The sequence below is a fragment of the Hippocampus zosterae genome, chromosome 12 (assembly GCF_025434085.1).
Source record: "Hippocampus zosterae strain Florida chromosome 12, ASM2543408v3, whole genome shotgun sequence".
Classification (NCBI taxonomy): Eukaryota; Metazoa; Chordata; class Actinopteri; order Syngnathiformes; family Syngnathidae; genus Hippocampus; species Hippocampus zosterae.
Genome location: NC_067462.1, coordinates 11,367,189 through 11,382,840, shown reverse-complemented (window position 1 = coordinate 11,382,840; position 15,652 = coordinate 11,367,189). Strand labels below are relative to the sequence as shown.

Here is a 15,652-nt window from a genome sequence, read left to right as displayed (position 1 = left end):
TTTTGACTGCTTTATCCATATTTAAGGCTTCTTTTCATCCTGCTCGTTTCTTGGACAGCAATCCAAGCATTGGTCGCATGGCTGCAAAACAGGTATGATGTAACAGACCCATCCAAACGCCTCAACCGCCATAAATTTGAACTGAACTGCGACTGTTTGACCCATGTCTACCATTAAAAATTAAACATTGTGTTAAAAATGTGGATGGATGCACATAGATAAATGCAGATGAAGAAAGCAAGCTTCTGCAAAAGGAAAAGGAAACAAAAAGCCAAATAGCGAGCAACTGGTGGACATGTGGTAGGTTTTGACCTGATACAGTCCCAGCTCTATACTCTCTTCCGGTCCTGCTTGATTCAAGCTTTCCAGGGGATCAAATGGATTTTAGCAAAGAATCCGTCCCCCACTTTGCCATCTCATGGCACTTGCCGTGAGAAGATCAGCTTATGAATCAACAGTGGCCCCGCGCTGGACTGGCCATCTGGAAGCTCGAGGGTTTTGGAGGGGATGCTCTCAAGTCTGGCTGACTTCTTTGTATCCCTTCACTATCGCAAGTTTGAAAAGTAGAATGGCTCTCGGAGTGAAGAGCAAGACTAACTCTGTTCTCCATCCACAAGGTTTGTTGGAAATTGGTTGTGTAGTTTTTAAGGTAAAGCGGCATTGGGCTTTCACATTTGGTGGAGGTACATTTTCACATTCATAAAAGCGCTACCCATCTAATTCAGCGTAACGTTAATCCATTGATATAAAACTGTCCCAAAATGGTGTTTGCAACGAGCTACAAGTTCACACCGAGAACTGGTGAATATAATAGGCTTGCTATTTAGGCAGATAACACGGCTCACTGGCATTACACAACATTAGCTCATCTGCGCTGTGACGTTATATCATAAAGTGAGGTACTGTTGAGTTACATTTTGAATTTGAATAGAACAATTATTGTTTTTCTTTTTACACTGCAGTTAAAGAAATCTATATGCCGTTTAAAAATAACATTGGTTGTGTTGAGTGGAAGGGTTTTAATCGCAACATTTGAAAATACATTTTAGATCTGCAATTGCAATACCGTGAGACTGTGAAATTGACAGATATTTCCTCATATACCGACAGAATCTGATACTGGCCTTTGCCTCCTGCTTATTCTGTTCAGGGTTGCGGGGAGCTGAAGCGTATCCCATACGACTTTAGGGCGAAAACCAGAATGCACCTAAAAATAGTGGCTGAATTTACCCCCCCCCCCCCCCCCAAGCGGTGCCACAAAATATGATCTGTCTCCATATATATTTTTGAAGATAGTCTACTTCAAAAATACCATTTGACAAAATAAAATTGAGCAACTGGAGCTCAATATTTTATTTTTTTAAATGAACACTCAAGAGTGGTTACTGGTTAGATTACAGGGCACATACCACAACAAACCATTCACTCCCACATTGACAGCGTCAATGAGTCGGAACTTAACCTGCATGGAAGTCAGCTGAATTGATCACATCACGAGTGGCTAAATGGAACATTGTGACGAATAAACACACTTGATGACCTACGCTACAACTGCAATGTCTCCTGTCCAATGTCAAACAGATACCATGAACTTGATCTTAAAAACCTTGCGATTGGCGTTCATAAAAGTATCCAGTATGTTCTATTTAAAACACTCAAGACCAAGGCGCCACTGACCCGAGAGACTTCCACCCAACATTATAAGATGACTCACAGACATCTGAGAGACATGCGATATCTTTTTTTAAATGAGAAAGACGCTGGATGGTTACAGTTGACCTGGCCTGTGTGTGTGTGTGTGTGTGGCAGGAAAGGGGGAAGCAGCTGCCACTGGAGTTTAAACAAGCCGATACAGTGCACAGCAGCAAGAGGAAATGGGATTTTTTACACACACTTACAGTACATGATGTACCGGGTGCTCTTAATACACATGACCAAGTCAGGATGTGAGGATTTGGTATGGCGCACGCACACACAGGAATTTCCTGCAATCAACACTTCGCTTTGCCAGTGATTTTTATCACTTCCTGTTCTGCCACAAAAAGCATTAAAAACATTCTATTAAAGCTTCAGAGTTAATTGAACACCTTTTTTACAGAAAACTAATGGTAGATTAAAGAAAAACAAATAAAAGCACGTAACTGATCCTTTGGCGTCTCACCAAGTTCACAGCCAGCCATTGCGTGCCACCCACACGTGTCATCTCTGTGTCTCAGTATAATTAGTTTTATTTGGTCTTAGTCAGATCACTGTCGAATCTGGCAACTACTTTGCTTTTTGAGAGCTGTGTATTCTCAGAGGCTTTACTAAAAAACTGCCTTTTTGCATTTTCTTGTTAAGGTCCCAATTACAACTTCACAGTATTCATGTTATATATTATATGTTGCTCCAATATGGTCCAGATTTTGTCACATTTACAATGTAAATGGTTCCAAAATCCAGGTTGATTCTTACAGCTCTAAATCATACAAGGCCACAATCTACAAACAACAACAACATCCCTAAGTCTAGTCTCCCCAGCCTCATACAAGAGAGAAAAAAACTCAAGGAGAAAAAAAAAACAGGGAAGAGAAGTGGCAGTAAAAGAGGCCAAAATTCCAGAATGTGGTTTTGGACTATGTTTCTTGTCTTTTTCAGTACTACATTTCTTTGGCTTGTTGCTGTAGCGAGATTCGAGTTTATCATTCTCCTCAGAACACAGTGCAACTCAACACAAACATGTGAGCAAAACACGAGGCAAGCAGGTTCCAATTTGAGATTGATGACTTTGAATGGGAAAGACCGAGTTCGTCGTTTTCCACTGCTCAAACAACACTAATGCAATACGACATCTTCACCAGGCACAGCAACAATTTGGGATTTTTTTTTTTCTCCCAAAGTAATTTTTCCCTGTGAGCCAGCCAAATCTTGGCCCATGGTCCCACATATTTCTGGACTTTGTTACTTCTCTGCCACCTCTAAAATGGAAACTGTCATGTCAGTTGTGGGTCTTTTTTTAAGCCTGTTAATTATATTCCTGTGCCAAAACCTCCTCCAGCTCCAGTAAAAAGTTGAAACTTTTCTTAAAGCACGCTTTAACTTTAAGTGGCATCCCAAGAGACGTGCTTCACCTCCTCTTTTTGGAAAGAATTTAATTGTTGAACGCTTCGGCTCATCCGTCTTCTGGTTTTCATCTTCAGTGCAACAGCCAAAAACTGAAAAAGAAGAAGTTGCTATGTGTGGAACTCCTCAAAACAGACCCCCTCCTGGGGCAGGCAGCTGTTGCGGGCTGAATACTATTATCCTACCACACCACTGGATAACTTCCCTTCCTTTGCTGTCACACTTGGCACAGTGCCTTGCGTCTTCTGAAGTCTTCTCAGGACAGACGAGAAGTATCTAAGGATTCCTCTCTACTCTGTCACAACCAAATGCTCATCAGGTTTGGTTCTCCTCTCGACCCCTGAAAAAGGCTGTTATAAAAAGTCAGAAAAAGTTGGCTCACGTATTCACCAACCCACTCTTTATCTCCAAAATCCTTGGTGTTTGCCTGAGCTATCTACTGTATCACAAATGAGGTTTTTCAATCAACAAGAGATTTGATAGACTCTTCTGTTGCAGTTTGTACTCGGATGAATATTTTTTGAAAACGTCACTGGGCAGAAGGAGATTTGAGAGGGGATTGACAGAGAAAAGAATACAACAGTGTAGGTCAACAATAACTTTACATAGGATTTGTATTTTATTGACTGGGTCATTGAAGTAAATTACCATTTTAAAATACTTTAATGCCACTCGCATCAACAACCACTGAAGTAAATATCCACAAGGACTCAATGGTAGCACAACAGGTTTTCTTCAGTATGCAGTGCACCATTGCGTTTAATTTAAACACACAGCCGAGACTGTCAGCAGAACTTCACTGCCCCCCAAAAGAGATTTTTTTTTTCTTTTTGAAAAAGCACCGTCACTTCTTGGCAGTAATTGAGGATTTGAGGCTGGGCTAGCAGCCTTCAAACACAGTGTTTACAATCACAATCAGCAGTCACAAAAGGGACAAAACACCGGTTGTCAAGCTGCTATTAATAGCTACTTTGAAACAAAACCCCGCCAAGTAGACTCATCCATACACTGGCAGACATGCAGTAAGGGAAATACACATTTCCCTGTCTACTAAGCTTATTAAATGAAATGAATAATTGAAGCATGCCAATCCTGCTAGAGAGAGCAATTACATCGCAAGTCAGTCTGTTAGTGGCTACCTTATGGAGTCCGTCAGTAGTTCAATGACGCATTTTCAGGCTTCGGAAGACCGCAGTCAGCGAATCCGAACAGTTACTGTCCCTACAGATAATGTCCGCTCACTTCTATTCGCATTACATGACAGGTTGAGGTGTGTGTGAATATGTCAAAATGTTGGCACTGTGTAAAATTTGTTGGGGCTGTGGGAGGTTGATGAATAAATTGTTAGCGGGATGAAATTAAGATTAAATCTTTGAAAGTGTCATTAAGCTCTTAACGGCATTCCCTTTTGAAGTTTACAGACAGGCCAAACAAAACTATCAATGCTTTTGAAGCCACCACATAACTTTGCCTTTGAGTCCGTTAGCTTAATTCTAACACATCATGGGGAAACGCCTAAAACAGGATTTTTAAATTTGTCGATCAACTGCAAACTTAGTCTTAGTTTTCCCCTGGATAGGCACGTTAACTCCTTCTCTGTAAGGTTATTCCATTCATAAAAACAGCACTGGTTATGATCTGATAAACGGTACCGAACATCTGCTGGTGATTGCAAGTCATTACAATCCTTGCTCAACCTGATACTTTGTTTGAGATTAAGTGCATCGGACCCTTGTGCGTCAAATGCATACAAAAAACACATTTGTCGAGTTAACCCGTTGATGTCGCTAAACGAATGGATTATATAAAACAAAACACAGTGAGGTGAGCATTAAATTAGTTCATGGCTAGTCTGAGATGGGCTTGCCCTTCATTATTCCCTTTTTTTTTGACACTTGTAACAAAGAAAGTCATGTAAAATAATTACCTCTTTGAAAGACCACGACCAGTTGTCAACTGCAACAAACACCAATTTTGTGGGCTTCGGTCTGCCTGTAGATGCCATTTCTTGATCGAAGTCTGCAAGAGATAAGTCACAAGTGTTATCCGAAAATGCAACATGTTTATTGCTTACATACTAAACAGAAATAAAAAGTCTAAGCATTTGAAAATCACTGTACCTCACAGCATTTTGTTTTGAAAGTTATTTTACAAAGTCCGAAGTAAGACTTTGCTTGTCGAATTGTGTGGCAGGATTCTCTTTTCCAAAATTAAGAGAAATGCACAGCAGGTGTGGGCGCACTGGGCGGAGCTCAGATTACCTTTCTGCACACTGACTTGTCACCGCTCCAATCAACCACAGGACTGGATGCTGTTTGAATCAGAATTTGCTTAACGCGGCCACAGTTGAAAAGACTGAACTTTAACACTCCCGTTTTTGCTCTGCAGTCTCTTCTGTGAGTGGAAATGACTTCATGGGCCTAAACATCTTTTGTTTTTAATGTCAGTGTTTCCCAGAGATAAGCGAGGGGGAGGAAAATGGTGGCGACTCGTCTCCTCCAACTGGAGAAACACAGGTGCGATGGTGGAGCTTAATTACATCTCTTGAGAGTTTAACATTAGGTGATCAACTCTGTACACTAACACCGGCTCTGGACACTATTTAACTCTGAAAATACTAAAATATTCAATCAGACTGCCATGCATGTTTTTGGCATGCGGGAGGAAACCAGAGTACCCGGAGAAAACCCACGCAAGCACAGGAAGAAACCTGCACCCCTGCATCATGAGGCCGCCAGAGAGTTAACATCAACTTGCAAACATTTAACTCATTCATTCATTCATTCATTCATCTTCCGAGCCGCTTGATCCTCACTAGGGTCGCGGGGGGTGCTGGAGCCTATCCCAGCTGTCTTCGGGCAGTAGGCGGGGGACACCCTGAATCGGTTGCCAGCCAATCGCAGGGCACACAGAGACGAACAACCATTCATGCTCACACTCACACCTAGGGACAATTTAGAGCAGTGGTCACCAACATGGTGCCCGCGGGCACCAGGTAGCCCGTGAAGACCACTTGAGTAGCCCGCCAGTGCCTGGACATTGTGATTTGCTAGTAGAAATTATGATTTAAAAATGCAAACATTGGCAGTACTGTGAGACATTTCGAAACACGATCAAAGTCTGACAATTTAAATCATCAAGTATTAAAAATAACCCATCCTCATATTATTGAAGGTATTTTGGACAAATATGTTATTTCAGACGTGTATCAATTTGGTAGCCCTTCACACAATCGGTACACATGAAGTTGCTCTCACCCTCAAAAATGTTGGTGACACCTGATTTAGAGTGTTCAATCAGCCTGCCACGCATGTTTTTGGAATGTGGGAGGAAACCGGAGCACCCGGAGAAAACCCACGCAGGCCCGGGGAGAACATGCAAACTCCACACAGGGAGGCCGGAGCTGGAATCGAACCCGGTACCTCTGCACTGCGAAGCCGACGTGCTAACCACATTTAACTCAGTAATTTCAAAATTCCAATATTTGCTGCGTAGTTTCTTTTTTACTTTGTCACCCCCCCCCCCCCCCCCCAAAAAAAAACACATTGCAAACATGATTGTGATGTTTGGTGGGAGGCTGGATCGGATAATTGGCATTTCCATTCATTTCAGTGTTTTGCATTACAAGCGTGGTCGCAGAATTAAACTCATTCACAAAGCACGAGAATATTTTGAACTTTGTTTGCTTGATTGAATTCTGGTTGCAGTATGTTCCCCAAGGTATATTTCTTCGGCGAATAATTCGCAGGCAAAATGACAACCTGTTAACTTGGAACATTGCACCCATGCTACCACATCCTGTAGCAGCTTGGGTCCCAATAGGCCAGCTTGTAATATTACGTTTCATTTGGCAGAGCGTCTTTTAAAGTGGAAGATCAAGTAACACAAATGCAAAAGGCCATTGAGTTTTCCCACAAAGTCATCCAGCTACGAACCAAAATGTCGTCAACAAGCAATGAAGCCGTCATTTTAATTTTCACAGGCAAGTTTGATCCAAACACTCAAGACACAGCCATAAATCTGCTCAACTACTAACTTTTGTCATGTTTTAACACTAACACGAGGACATAATTACTATCCATTATAATCAATGTTTTAGTAGCACACAATTTACAGTTCTGTCAAATCAAGTGGCAGTGACTGAGGCGAATTTAATGTCTTTTACTTTCTGTCCCCATTGGTCAAAGGGGGTGGGATATGCTAATTAAGGTCTTGACTGATAAAAAAAATTCCCTGGGCCTCTGTGTCTCATTACGACTAACTTCACTGATTGCTGTCCAAGTCCTGCTCCTTTAGCGACTGATAACACGGGAAGCTGTGGCAAAATGCTTATTAAAAGGAGGCACATGACCCAGCATGGTGGTGGGAACATGCCAGAAAAGCTCTAAACTTTCAGCTGCAATCAAAGCACCGGATATACTTTTTTTTCCTAATTGATAATTAGCTGCACGTTAATTTGGTGCACCGGCATCTATCGCTCTTTACAAAGAGACAACTTATCAGCCGCTTAACGGACTAAAATTGGACTCACCTTGTAGAATATGCAAGGCTGGAGTAAAATCACTTCTCTCGACTCACACGTAATTAACCTTAACAGATGCGCAGAGGAGAGGTTAGAATATATAAAAAGCACAGACAACTTTATGTAAAGACATCAGAGCTCATGTTTTGTTGAAAACACTTTTAATGCAAAAAATGTTATATAAATGCTGTAATATAAAATGTGACCATTACAAAAATGACAGTTGTATTTGTTTTCATGGATTTTACAAACAATATACTTCATAAAAATATTATTTTTCCTTCATACACTGGTTTCGGTGAGCAATAGAAGTCTTAAAAAAGGGACTCCTGGAATGTACCTTTAGGTTATACCATAAAAAAAAGAACAGAGCTTGCATACAGAATGTTGGACCGTGCAACAGTATGCACTTTTCACAAAAGATTTGCTTGTTCATTCGTGTAAAACGTGTGCTTAAAGACTGCAAGGTGACTTTTGTGAAACAATCTGCGAATCCATATTAATAAAGACATTCATAAAAAAAAAAGGAGTTAAAAAAAAATCAAAATTACGAATTGCATATAGTTCTTTGTACAAGTTGTGTCAGAAAAGTTCCAGGACTGGAGTTACAAACAAGTGAGCACCTTGGGACACCAGTGACACAACTTTCGCTCAGATGACTTTTAGCTTTAATTTGCAAGCAAAAATCTGAGACGCCTTTGCTGAACTGAGCTCATCTCATACCGCCCCCTGGTGGCCTAGTTGCAAAAGGAGCAGCACAATGTCCATTGAATTGAAGCAAGAAATGTGGCAGAACTGTTCTTTGCATCCTATAACGACATTACTATATATTTTTTCAATGAATTATAATATTAAAGAGGGCTAGTTTCCTTATTAAAAAAAACAGAAATGGTTGTTTTCTTGGTAGGCTGGAAAGTATAAATGGCATTTCCATTGATTTCGTTGGGGAAAGATGATTTGAGATAAGCATGGCCACGGAACAAATTCAACTCTTATCTCAAGGCCCCACTGTATATCTTTTGTGTCCTGGAGTTTTTCTGACGCACCTGGTCAGTGACCATTGAGACTAACCACAGACTTGTAATGATAGTAAAGTGACTGCATGTAACATTCACATCTCAGTGAAGTGGAGCTCCTCTTCGGTAATTTGCTTTTGGATCATTTTCTCCGACACTCGTACATTCCCCACGCTCACACTCATACTGCAATACCGTTTTTTTTCCAGTAATACCTGGAGTGAAGAGAACTATTATTAACCTTACCGCTAAAAATGTATTCCTCCCACTGCAGAGTTACATTTCCAGGATACAGTATACTCGAAACTCTCACTCAAACTCTTCTGTTGCCACTTTCGTGAAATCCTGCACTGCATCTTTGAGCCACATTCTTCCTCCCCCTTGTGTATCCTTACCGTCATCCAACACCACCGTTTCATTTCTTAGCCCTCTATTCAATTTATTCGTACCCTCTTGTTTTGGCCAAAATTGACAAGCAAAATTGCAACCAAAATGAAATGCTTCAGTGGAGTTTCATCAAAAGCAATTGAGCTGATTCTGAAATGTTTTTTTTTTTGGTGCATGTATTATCCACTGACATGTTGTTCAACTAGAAAAGATGATAACACAGGTTTGAACGCTTATTTCTGTCAAGTGACTTTTTAGCAAGTGGTTAAATGGTGTGCCAACACTAAGTGGACCCTTTCGCTTGGTTCCTGTGTGTACTTGAACACATCACCAGGCCAAAGAGAGTGTGGACTGATAGGACTTAAAAAAAAATAAAAAGGGGGGTGGGGGGCGTGGGAGGGGGAATGTTTCCAGTCCTCTAGCAATCCCTTTACCCCCCAATTCTACAGCCCCTATTTTTTTAGTGTACTTAATTTGTCTTATTTGATACTACTATCACACATTCAGGTAAATAGTTAAAGAATTCTGCTGAAATCGCCTGGAGTGTGAGAGTTTATTATATTGGTCGTAAAAACAACCAAATGTATTCCATCGAATGGTTTATGTTTCGAACAGAACAGTGGTTTGGGCCTGTTTACAACAGTGGTACGTCCTGACCTTTGTCACTATTCGTCTTCAGAAAGACAAATATTTAATCTTGATCAGTTTGTGTGCTACTTGTGTGACTAGTTGGAGTGACTCAAAGTTTTCGTATACAATATGCACATAGACATTAAAGTTAAAAAAGCGAAAAATCATGGATAAACTAAATTGAACTAATTATTGCATCGTCACATTAACTGAAGTGGTTAAAACTTGGATTCAAATGTGGTTAACTGTTATATCGTTACCATTTCAATGCCATCATTCGTAAGTGCAGAAAGACAAAGTTTCAGACTCTGCCTTGCGTGTAAATGTATTCATGCCCAAAACTACGGATCTGAATGTTTTGCGGTAAGACAGTATTTGGTTGTACATTAGACACAATCAAATCCTGATTGTGAAACAATATTGGAGTTCATTTGTAACCGAAGTGGCGGTCCAACCAGCCGACTGATTGACTGATATTTCCCTGGTGTGAGAGCAGACATGGTTCTAAAGACACAGTTAGTGGATGTCGTTTGTTAAGGGAGGCAATTATCATGACTTCAAACAAAGCGATTTCGTGTATTGCAGCATACCATTAACCTCCTTTGTCTCGCTTGTCACTGGACTTCAAACAGCAGATTGCGTTTGATAGTGAGAGAAATCAGAATTCCAGCACAATGAGCTTTGATTTCTGCTACTCATTGGTGCACCGAATACAGCATTGTGTTAAAAGACTATTGAGTATTTTCTGATTTCCCTCTCTGGATGCAAATCTACACAGCTGCAGTCATGGCATTCTTTTGTCTTGGGTTGGTTTGGTGCTGATGTTGCTGCCGTCCAGTCTCCCCGGTGTAGCCATACTGTTCTGGACTAGGATCCCCCCCAAGGTGCCTGTAGGAAGAGTTTTTTTTTTTCTGACATAAGAATAAAGACGACAGCATGGAATGCCGTGGCTTCATTTGTGTGTTGGGAAGTAAGATCATTTACATAATATTAGCATAAATGTAACCCAATGCAGGAGCAGTTTAAGTGAGTGGTATTCAAAATACGAGGTTCTTGAAATGAATAGAAGTACTTACAGCTCAGCCCCAAAAAATATGAATTCCGAAATTGTGCTCACAAAAGGAGATTGTGATCATTTGATGTATCTCCAGGACAACCGCCCGAGAGAGAGGACAACAAACCGATATGCAGCTACAACTTAAAGAATTTGAACACTGCATTATATTCAGGCAAAATACACTACCCAAATATAGACTCTGTAAAGTGAATTCAGGAATTTGTTTCTAAATACATTATTGTGTACTGAATAGAAACAACTACGGAGTACTCAATTTAGTACTTTACGGCACCAAACGGTGTTATGACCAACCGGGATTTTACAATTAGCCACAATGTGACATATAATTCCAGTTAAGTTAAGGTAAGCCATTTTAAACTGAAAGGAATACAATACCCGTAGTTAGAAGCCAAAGTTTTAAATCCAACTCGAATTTGTTTGCTGCCATCAACACAATTAGGAAATGGGGATTTTAGGTCCAAAACTTGACGACGACTACTCTTGGTCTCGCTTTCTGTCAAATATAATTCCCCCACAGATGCAAATTACATGTTTGTTTTCTTCATTATGCATTTTTTGACTGGAGCTACATACTCCGGAGTGACTTTGAGTCTGAAAACTACAGTTCTTGAATTTTTTTTTTTTAATAATTCAAATTTGGCAAAGTTGTGTAGTGTGTCAAGTTTATAAGACATTTATTTTCACTTTACAACGACTTTAAAGTAGCACGGACTAGCTCTATTTTATGCCAAAATGGGGTTGACTGTCTTTACCATCTATCAGTTGCCATTATATTGTAGAACATAATGGACCATTTGGATTATGAAATGGAATATGGATTGTTATTTTGGAGGTAACCCACACTATTGCAGCATGCTATCAGCCAAATTAACAGTTCTTTATTTATTTTTTTCTAGAACCTCCAAAATGTTGACTAGTACATAGGGGCACGTTCACCCTCAAACGAATCTTACCTGTAAGCGCCTCCACCAGCAGTTCCACGGGTCATTGTGTCATACCGCAGTCCCCGAAGCGGTGGAGTGGGTGATGGGGGCACATCCTGTCGCAAAGGTCCTCTCTGCTGGGAGCTGATGGCACAAAACAAGGAGAGTAACAAGTAGCTAGTGGTGTAACCTTTATGCAGGAACACCAGTTAGCCTACAACATGCAGCTACAAAATGTGTCGGACAATCTGTAGGACCGCTGTCATAAAAACAACATTTCAAACCCAAGCTATAAACTATAAATGTTTCCCTTTCTTTCATTTTTCACCCTGGACTGAATTACGGTGACATCAGATCTCTGCAGTGAACTTTTGTTCATATCCTCTCTGACAGATTGTCGAGCAACAATCAGAGGGAGTGAAGAGGCCCATGAAAGTAAACTTGTTTAGAAGAGTCATCATCGGTGAAGAGTCATGGATCTCAGGTCCAAGACAGCAAGAGGGACAAGCGGAGGCATTTTGTGATTTTTTTTTTCTTATTTCCCCTGCTCAAAGGGATCATCAACGAGACCCTTTTTGAATGGCATGGATGACATCAAGATGTCTGTGACAATGAAGGAGAGGGGAATCCTGGAAGAGTCCCTCCAGTAGTGCATGAAGGCAAAACAGAAAAGGCTGGGAACGCGTGTTAGACTTTAGGATTATTATTCTGAAATAGAAAACAAATGTAGTTTGGAAAGGAAATATATATTTTGTGACAGCTGTCCTGGAACGTTTCTAACACACCTTTGGTGAGCTGATTGAAGAGGACCATGAGCAGAAGAAGAATCCGTTGCATTCAATTCCCTTGGGTGGGGGTAAAAACTAGAGTCAACTCCCCGAGGGTCCCCTGGCCGTGAATAAGGTTGACTTGGGGGGTAGTTGGAGAATGATGGAGGGGACTGCAAGTTGGGGTGGGGGTAGGACGGGGCCTTGTGGTAACCTTGCGGAGCCTGGGGAACACTCATGTAATGACCTGCCCAGGGATGCATGGTGTATTCAGCTGGATCCAATGGACCTCGTCTGGAAAAGGGAACGTGACAAATGAGCGATGAGGACAACACCAACTTATCATTTAACATGTGGGTAGTTAAAATTTTTTTTTTTTTACGGATCTTGCTGTACTGCAATAAATGCAGGGTAAAATTTCTAGTATCTTAACTTAAGTGCAGATTTGAATACTGCTCATTGCTTTAGTTTATTACTTATTATTCATGAAGAGTTTAAGAGAAGACCAACTTCAAAAGAATATATATCCCAACTTGGAAAAAAAAAGGTTCACCATATCAAGTAATGTATAAAATGTTGTCAGTCCAGAGGTGCTTGTATTTTGGCCGCCTTTCTCCTTAATTTGCTTTTTTGACATTTAATGTTGATTTACCACCATGCCAGCCAGTTCTGGACTGTTTTCAGCAGTTTTGAGTCATGACATTCTTGAGCATTAAAGATTGGTTCTTGTTTTCAACAGCTCCAATGCTTTTGTCACTTTCTGTGTCAAGCTGGGCCGTTTGCAATACTGCAGCATCTTGGCATTTTTGTTGAGCAGAGAATGACGATGGTGTTGGACTACAATGCCGCACCAGCGAACCGCTTCGCACCAATTTGTGACTGGCCGCCGGCATACACTCTGCCAAAAATGCATTCCAGAGGATATATAGAGAGGGACGAAAGCCGGCGTAAAGTGAAGTTATAGAGTGGACTGAATGGAACACGTTAATTGACAACCTGTAGATGTTTTATTCACCAAACTATTGGCGATTGAAAAACTGCAGTTGTTTGCTTACATTCAAACTCAGCTTGTAGCAAACCTGTGTGACGTCGTGCTCGCTTGTGTTTACAATTTTGGGATCCTGGCCAAAGACATCTAAAATGCCGGTGCCCTTATGTTGGTCACTCGAGACTTCAATGTCGTGCTGCACTCTCTTCTACTTGCATCTTTACACAACATATGCAACAATAGCTAATCCAACTCTAAACCTCCTGTATTGTAAATGCTACTATAAAGTGAGCTGTTGTATAATTAAATTACAAAAGCATATATACAGTATATACTGTATATCTATCTATCATATATATATATATATATATATATATTTTTTTTTTAATTGTCCTTTTTGTTAGCCCTTTGTTGACAGCTCTAGTTGCTGTCAAAATGTTATAGAAATCATCTAGAAATTCTAGTGTGGTATTTACTCATGCCGCCCAGAAGCGTTACCATAGTGTGGCTTTTGCTCAGCATCCCAGAGGTGACTCCATTGCTCCTTTAGATTACAAACTAGTTGAGAACCTGAGAATGAATCAACAGCATTTATGCCCATGTGGGAAAAGTCATACAATCACCGTTGCTTCAATTATTCCAGTGCATAAAGAATCAGAAGTGATTCTCCTGTGTTTGTGCTGCATTGGTTCAATAAACTATTGACCGGACGAAACACTCAAGATATCCAACTAACGTGACAGTTTTAAATCACCCAGGGCTCAGTTATCCCTCCCACAGACACAGTTGTTGTAATGTGGCAGACCTTGTTAATCGATATGGATGGTTTGTGCCCAGAGGAAATCAAATCCTGTACAGACATGTCCAGCATATATCTAACATTAGGGGGTCTTGCATGATTGCACAATCACTTCATCTTTCTCCATGTTTCTCACCTCAGTTTATTTAGAAATGCAGGGGTTTGTATTGTCGTAAACTGTGCCTGTCCCTCACGTAACTCATTTCATCATTATTATTATTTTTTTTATTTTCTAGAACCAAATCTCAACTCTCCAAATGAGTGCCACAGCAACACATAAAGGTAATTTCACATTGTTGAGTGGGCGGGTCTTGAAGACTCCAATCAAAGATTGATTCAAATGCAGATTGGACAATAATCATTAAACATTTTACTTACCCTGGTTCCTTTTTTGTGGCTCACAGTTTAAGTAATCTCAACATGTCTCCAATTATTTTTTTAATATGTAGCCACAGTGACTGCTGAAAAGCCCATCCACAGTTATAAGCCTATCAGTTGTCCAGTACTATCCAATGTTTGTTTTTAGAGGGTGATGACTTTTGACAGCAGCTATGGCAGATTGCTCTCCAGAAAATAAACCTGTACCCATATCGGTCAGGCAGTCTGTCAGAGACTGTTTGGCCTACCCATAATGATGTCACAAAGGCAGAGATAAGAGCAGTGCATAAGACCAGGACTAAAGAGCATCCAACTCACATCCTACTGAGAGCACAACACAAAACACACTATTTTGCCTTCCAGTGGCTATATTTTTGCCACGACAATTCAATGATCTCACATGTTACGTGCATCTTATTAAAAAAAAATAAGATACAGAATGTATTTCACAACACAATGTGAAATATCAACCATTGCCGTTTCAGATACTTTTGACAATCTTCTTGCATATCTCCCTAAATAATTCGTAGCATTTCACAAACAGAAAAAAGACTCAATAATAATAACAACAATAAAACCGAAGTAGTTGCTGCAGTCTTCTGAGAGTGGCCATATCGGTAATGGAGTGGAAATCCAGTTCGAATCTGTGGGGAATCAATTGCAAATCCAGTGGCAAGTTTGGAATTCTCCCACCAGGAACTCAAGTAAGGACTGCACAGCAGCTGGGGATTATGGGGTAATAATGAGAGTGGAAGCCATTACCGGCTGGTATTTACACACATATGCATGCATTCAAACACAAGCACACAACAACGGTTGCAGTATGAGAAGCAAAACAGCAGCGTTAATGTACAGAAAGAAACCTCTAATTAAACTTTCCAAGTCACACCTTCCCAACCTAAAATAATCTGTTAATGGCACGCGTGTGAGAAGTTAGAGAACAACATCCAGAGTTTTCACAAACATAATAATCACAGTGGTGCGGGGTGTTCGTGCTGGACCGATTATCCGTCAGTCACAGGGCTGACAAAGTGACGGACAATCCACGTACCTCACAAAACC

General features: G+C 40.6%; 1 protein-coding gene across 2 annotated transcripts in view; it reads right to left on the bottom strand.

Annotated features, from left to right (window-relative positions):
• Positions 1-7,768: 7,768 nt before the first annotated feature.
• Positions 7,769-15,652, bottom strand: part of pard3bb (par-3 family cell polarity regulator beta b) — a 121,709-nt gene continuing 113,825 nt past the window's right edge. For both annotated transcript variants that reach the window (XM_052081440.1, XM_052081441.1), the window contains 3 exons: positions 12,444-12,719; positions 11,689-11,802; positions 7,769-10,545 (listed from right to left, as the gene is read on the bottom strand). In XM_052081440.1, coding sequence (XP_051937400.1) covers positions 10,428-10,545; positions 11,689-11,802; positions 12,444-12,719 — 508 coding nt within the window. In that variant the 3' untranslated portion in view covers positions 7,769-10,427. The remainder of the gene's footprint in view (positions 10,546-11,688; positions 11,803-12,443; positions 12,720-15,652) is intronic.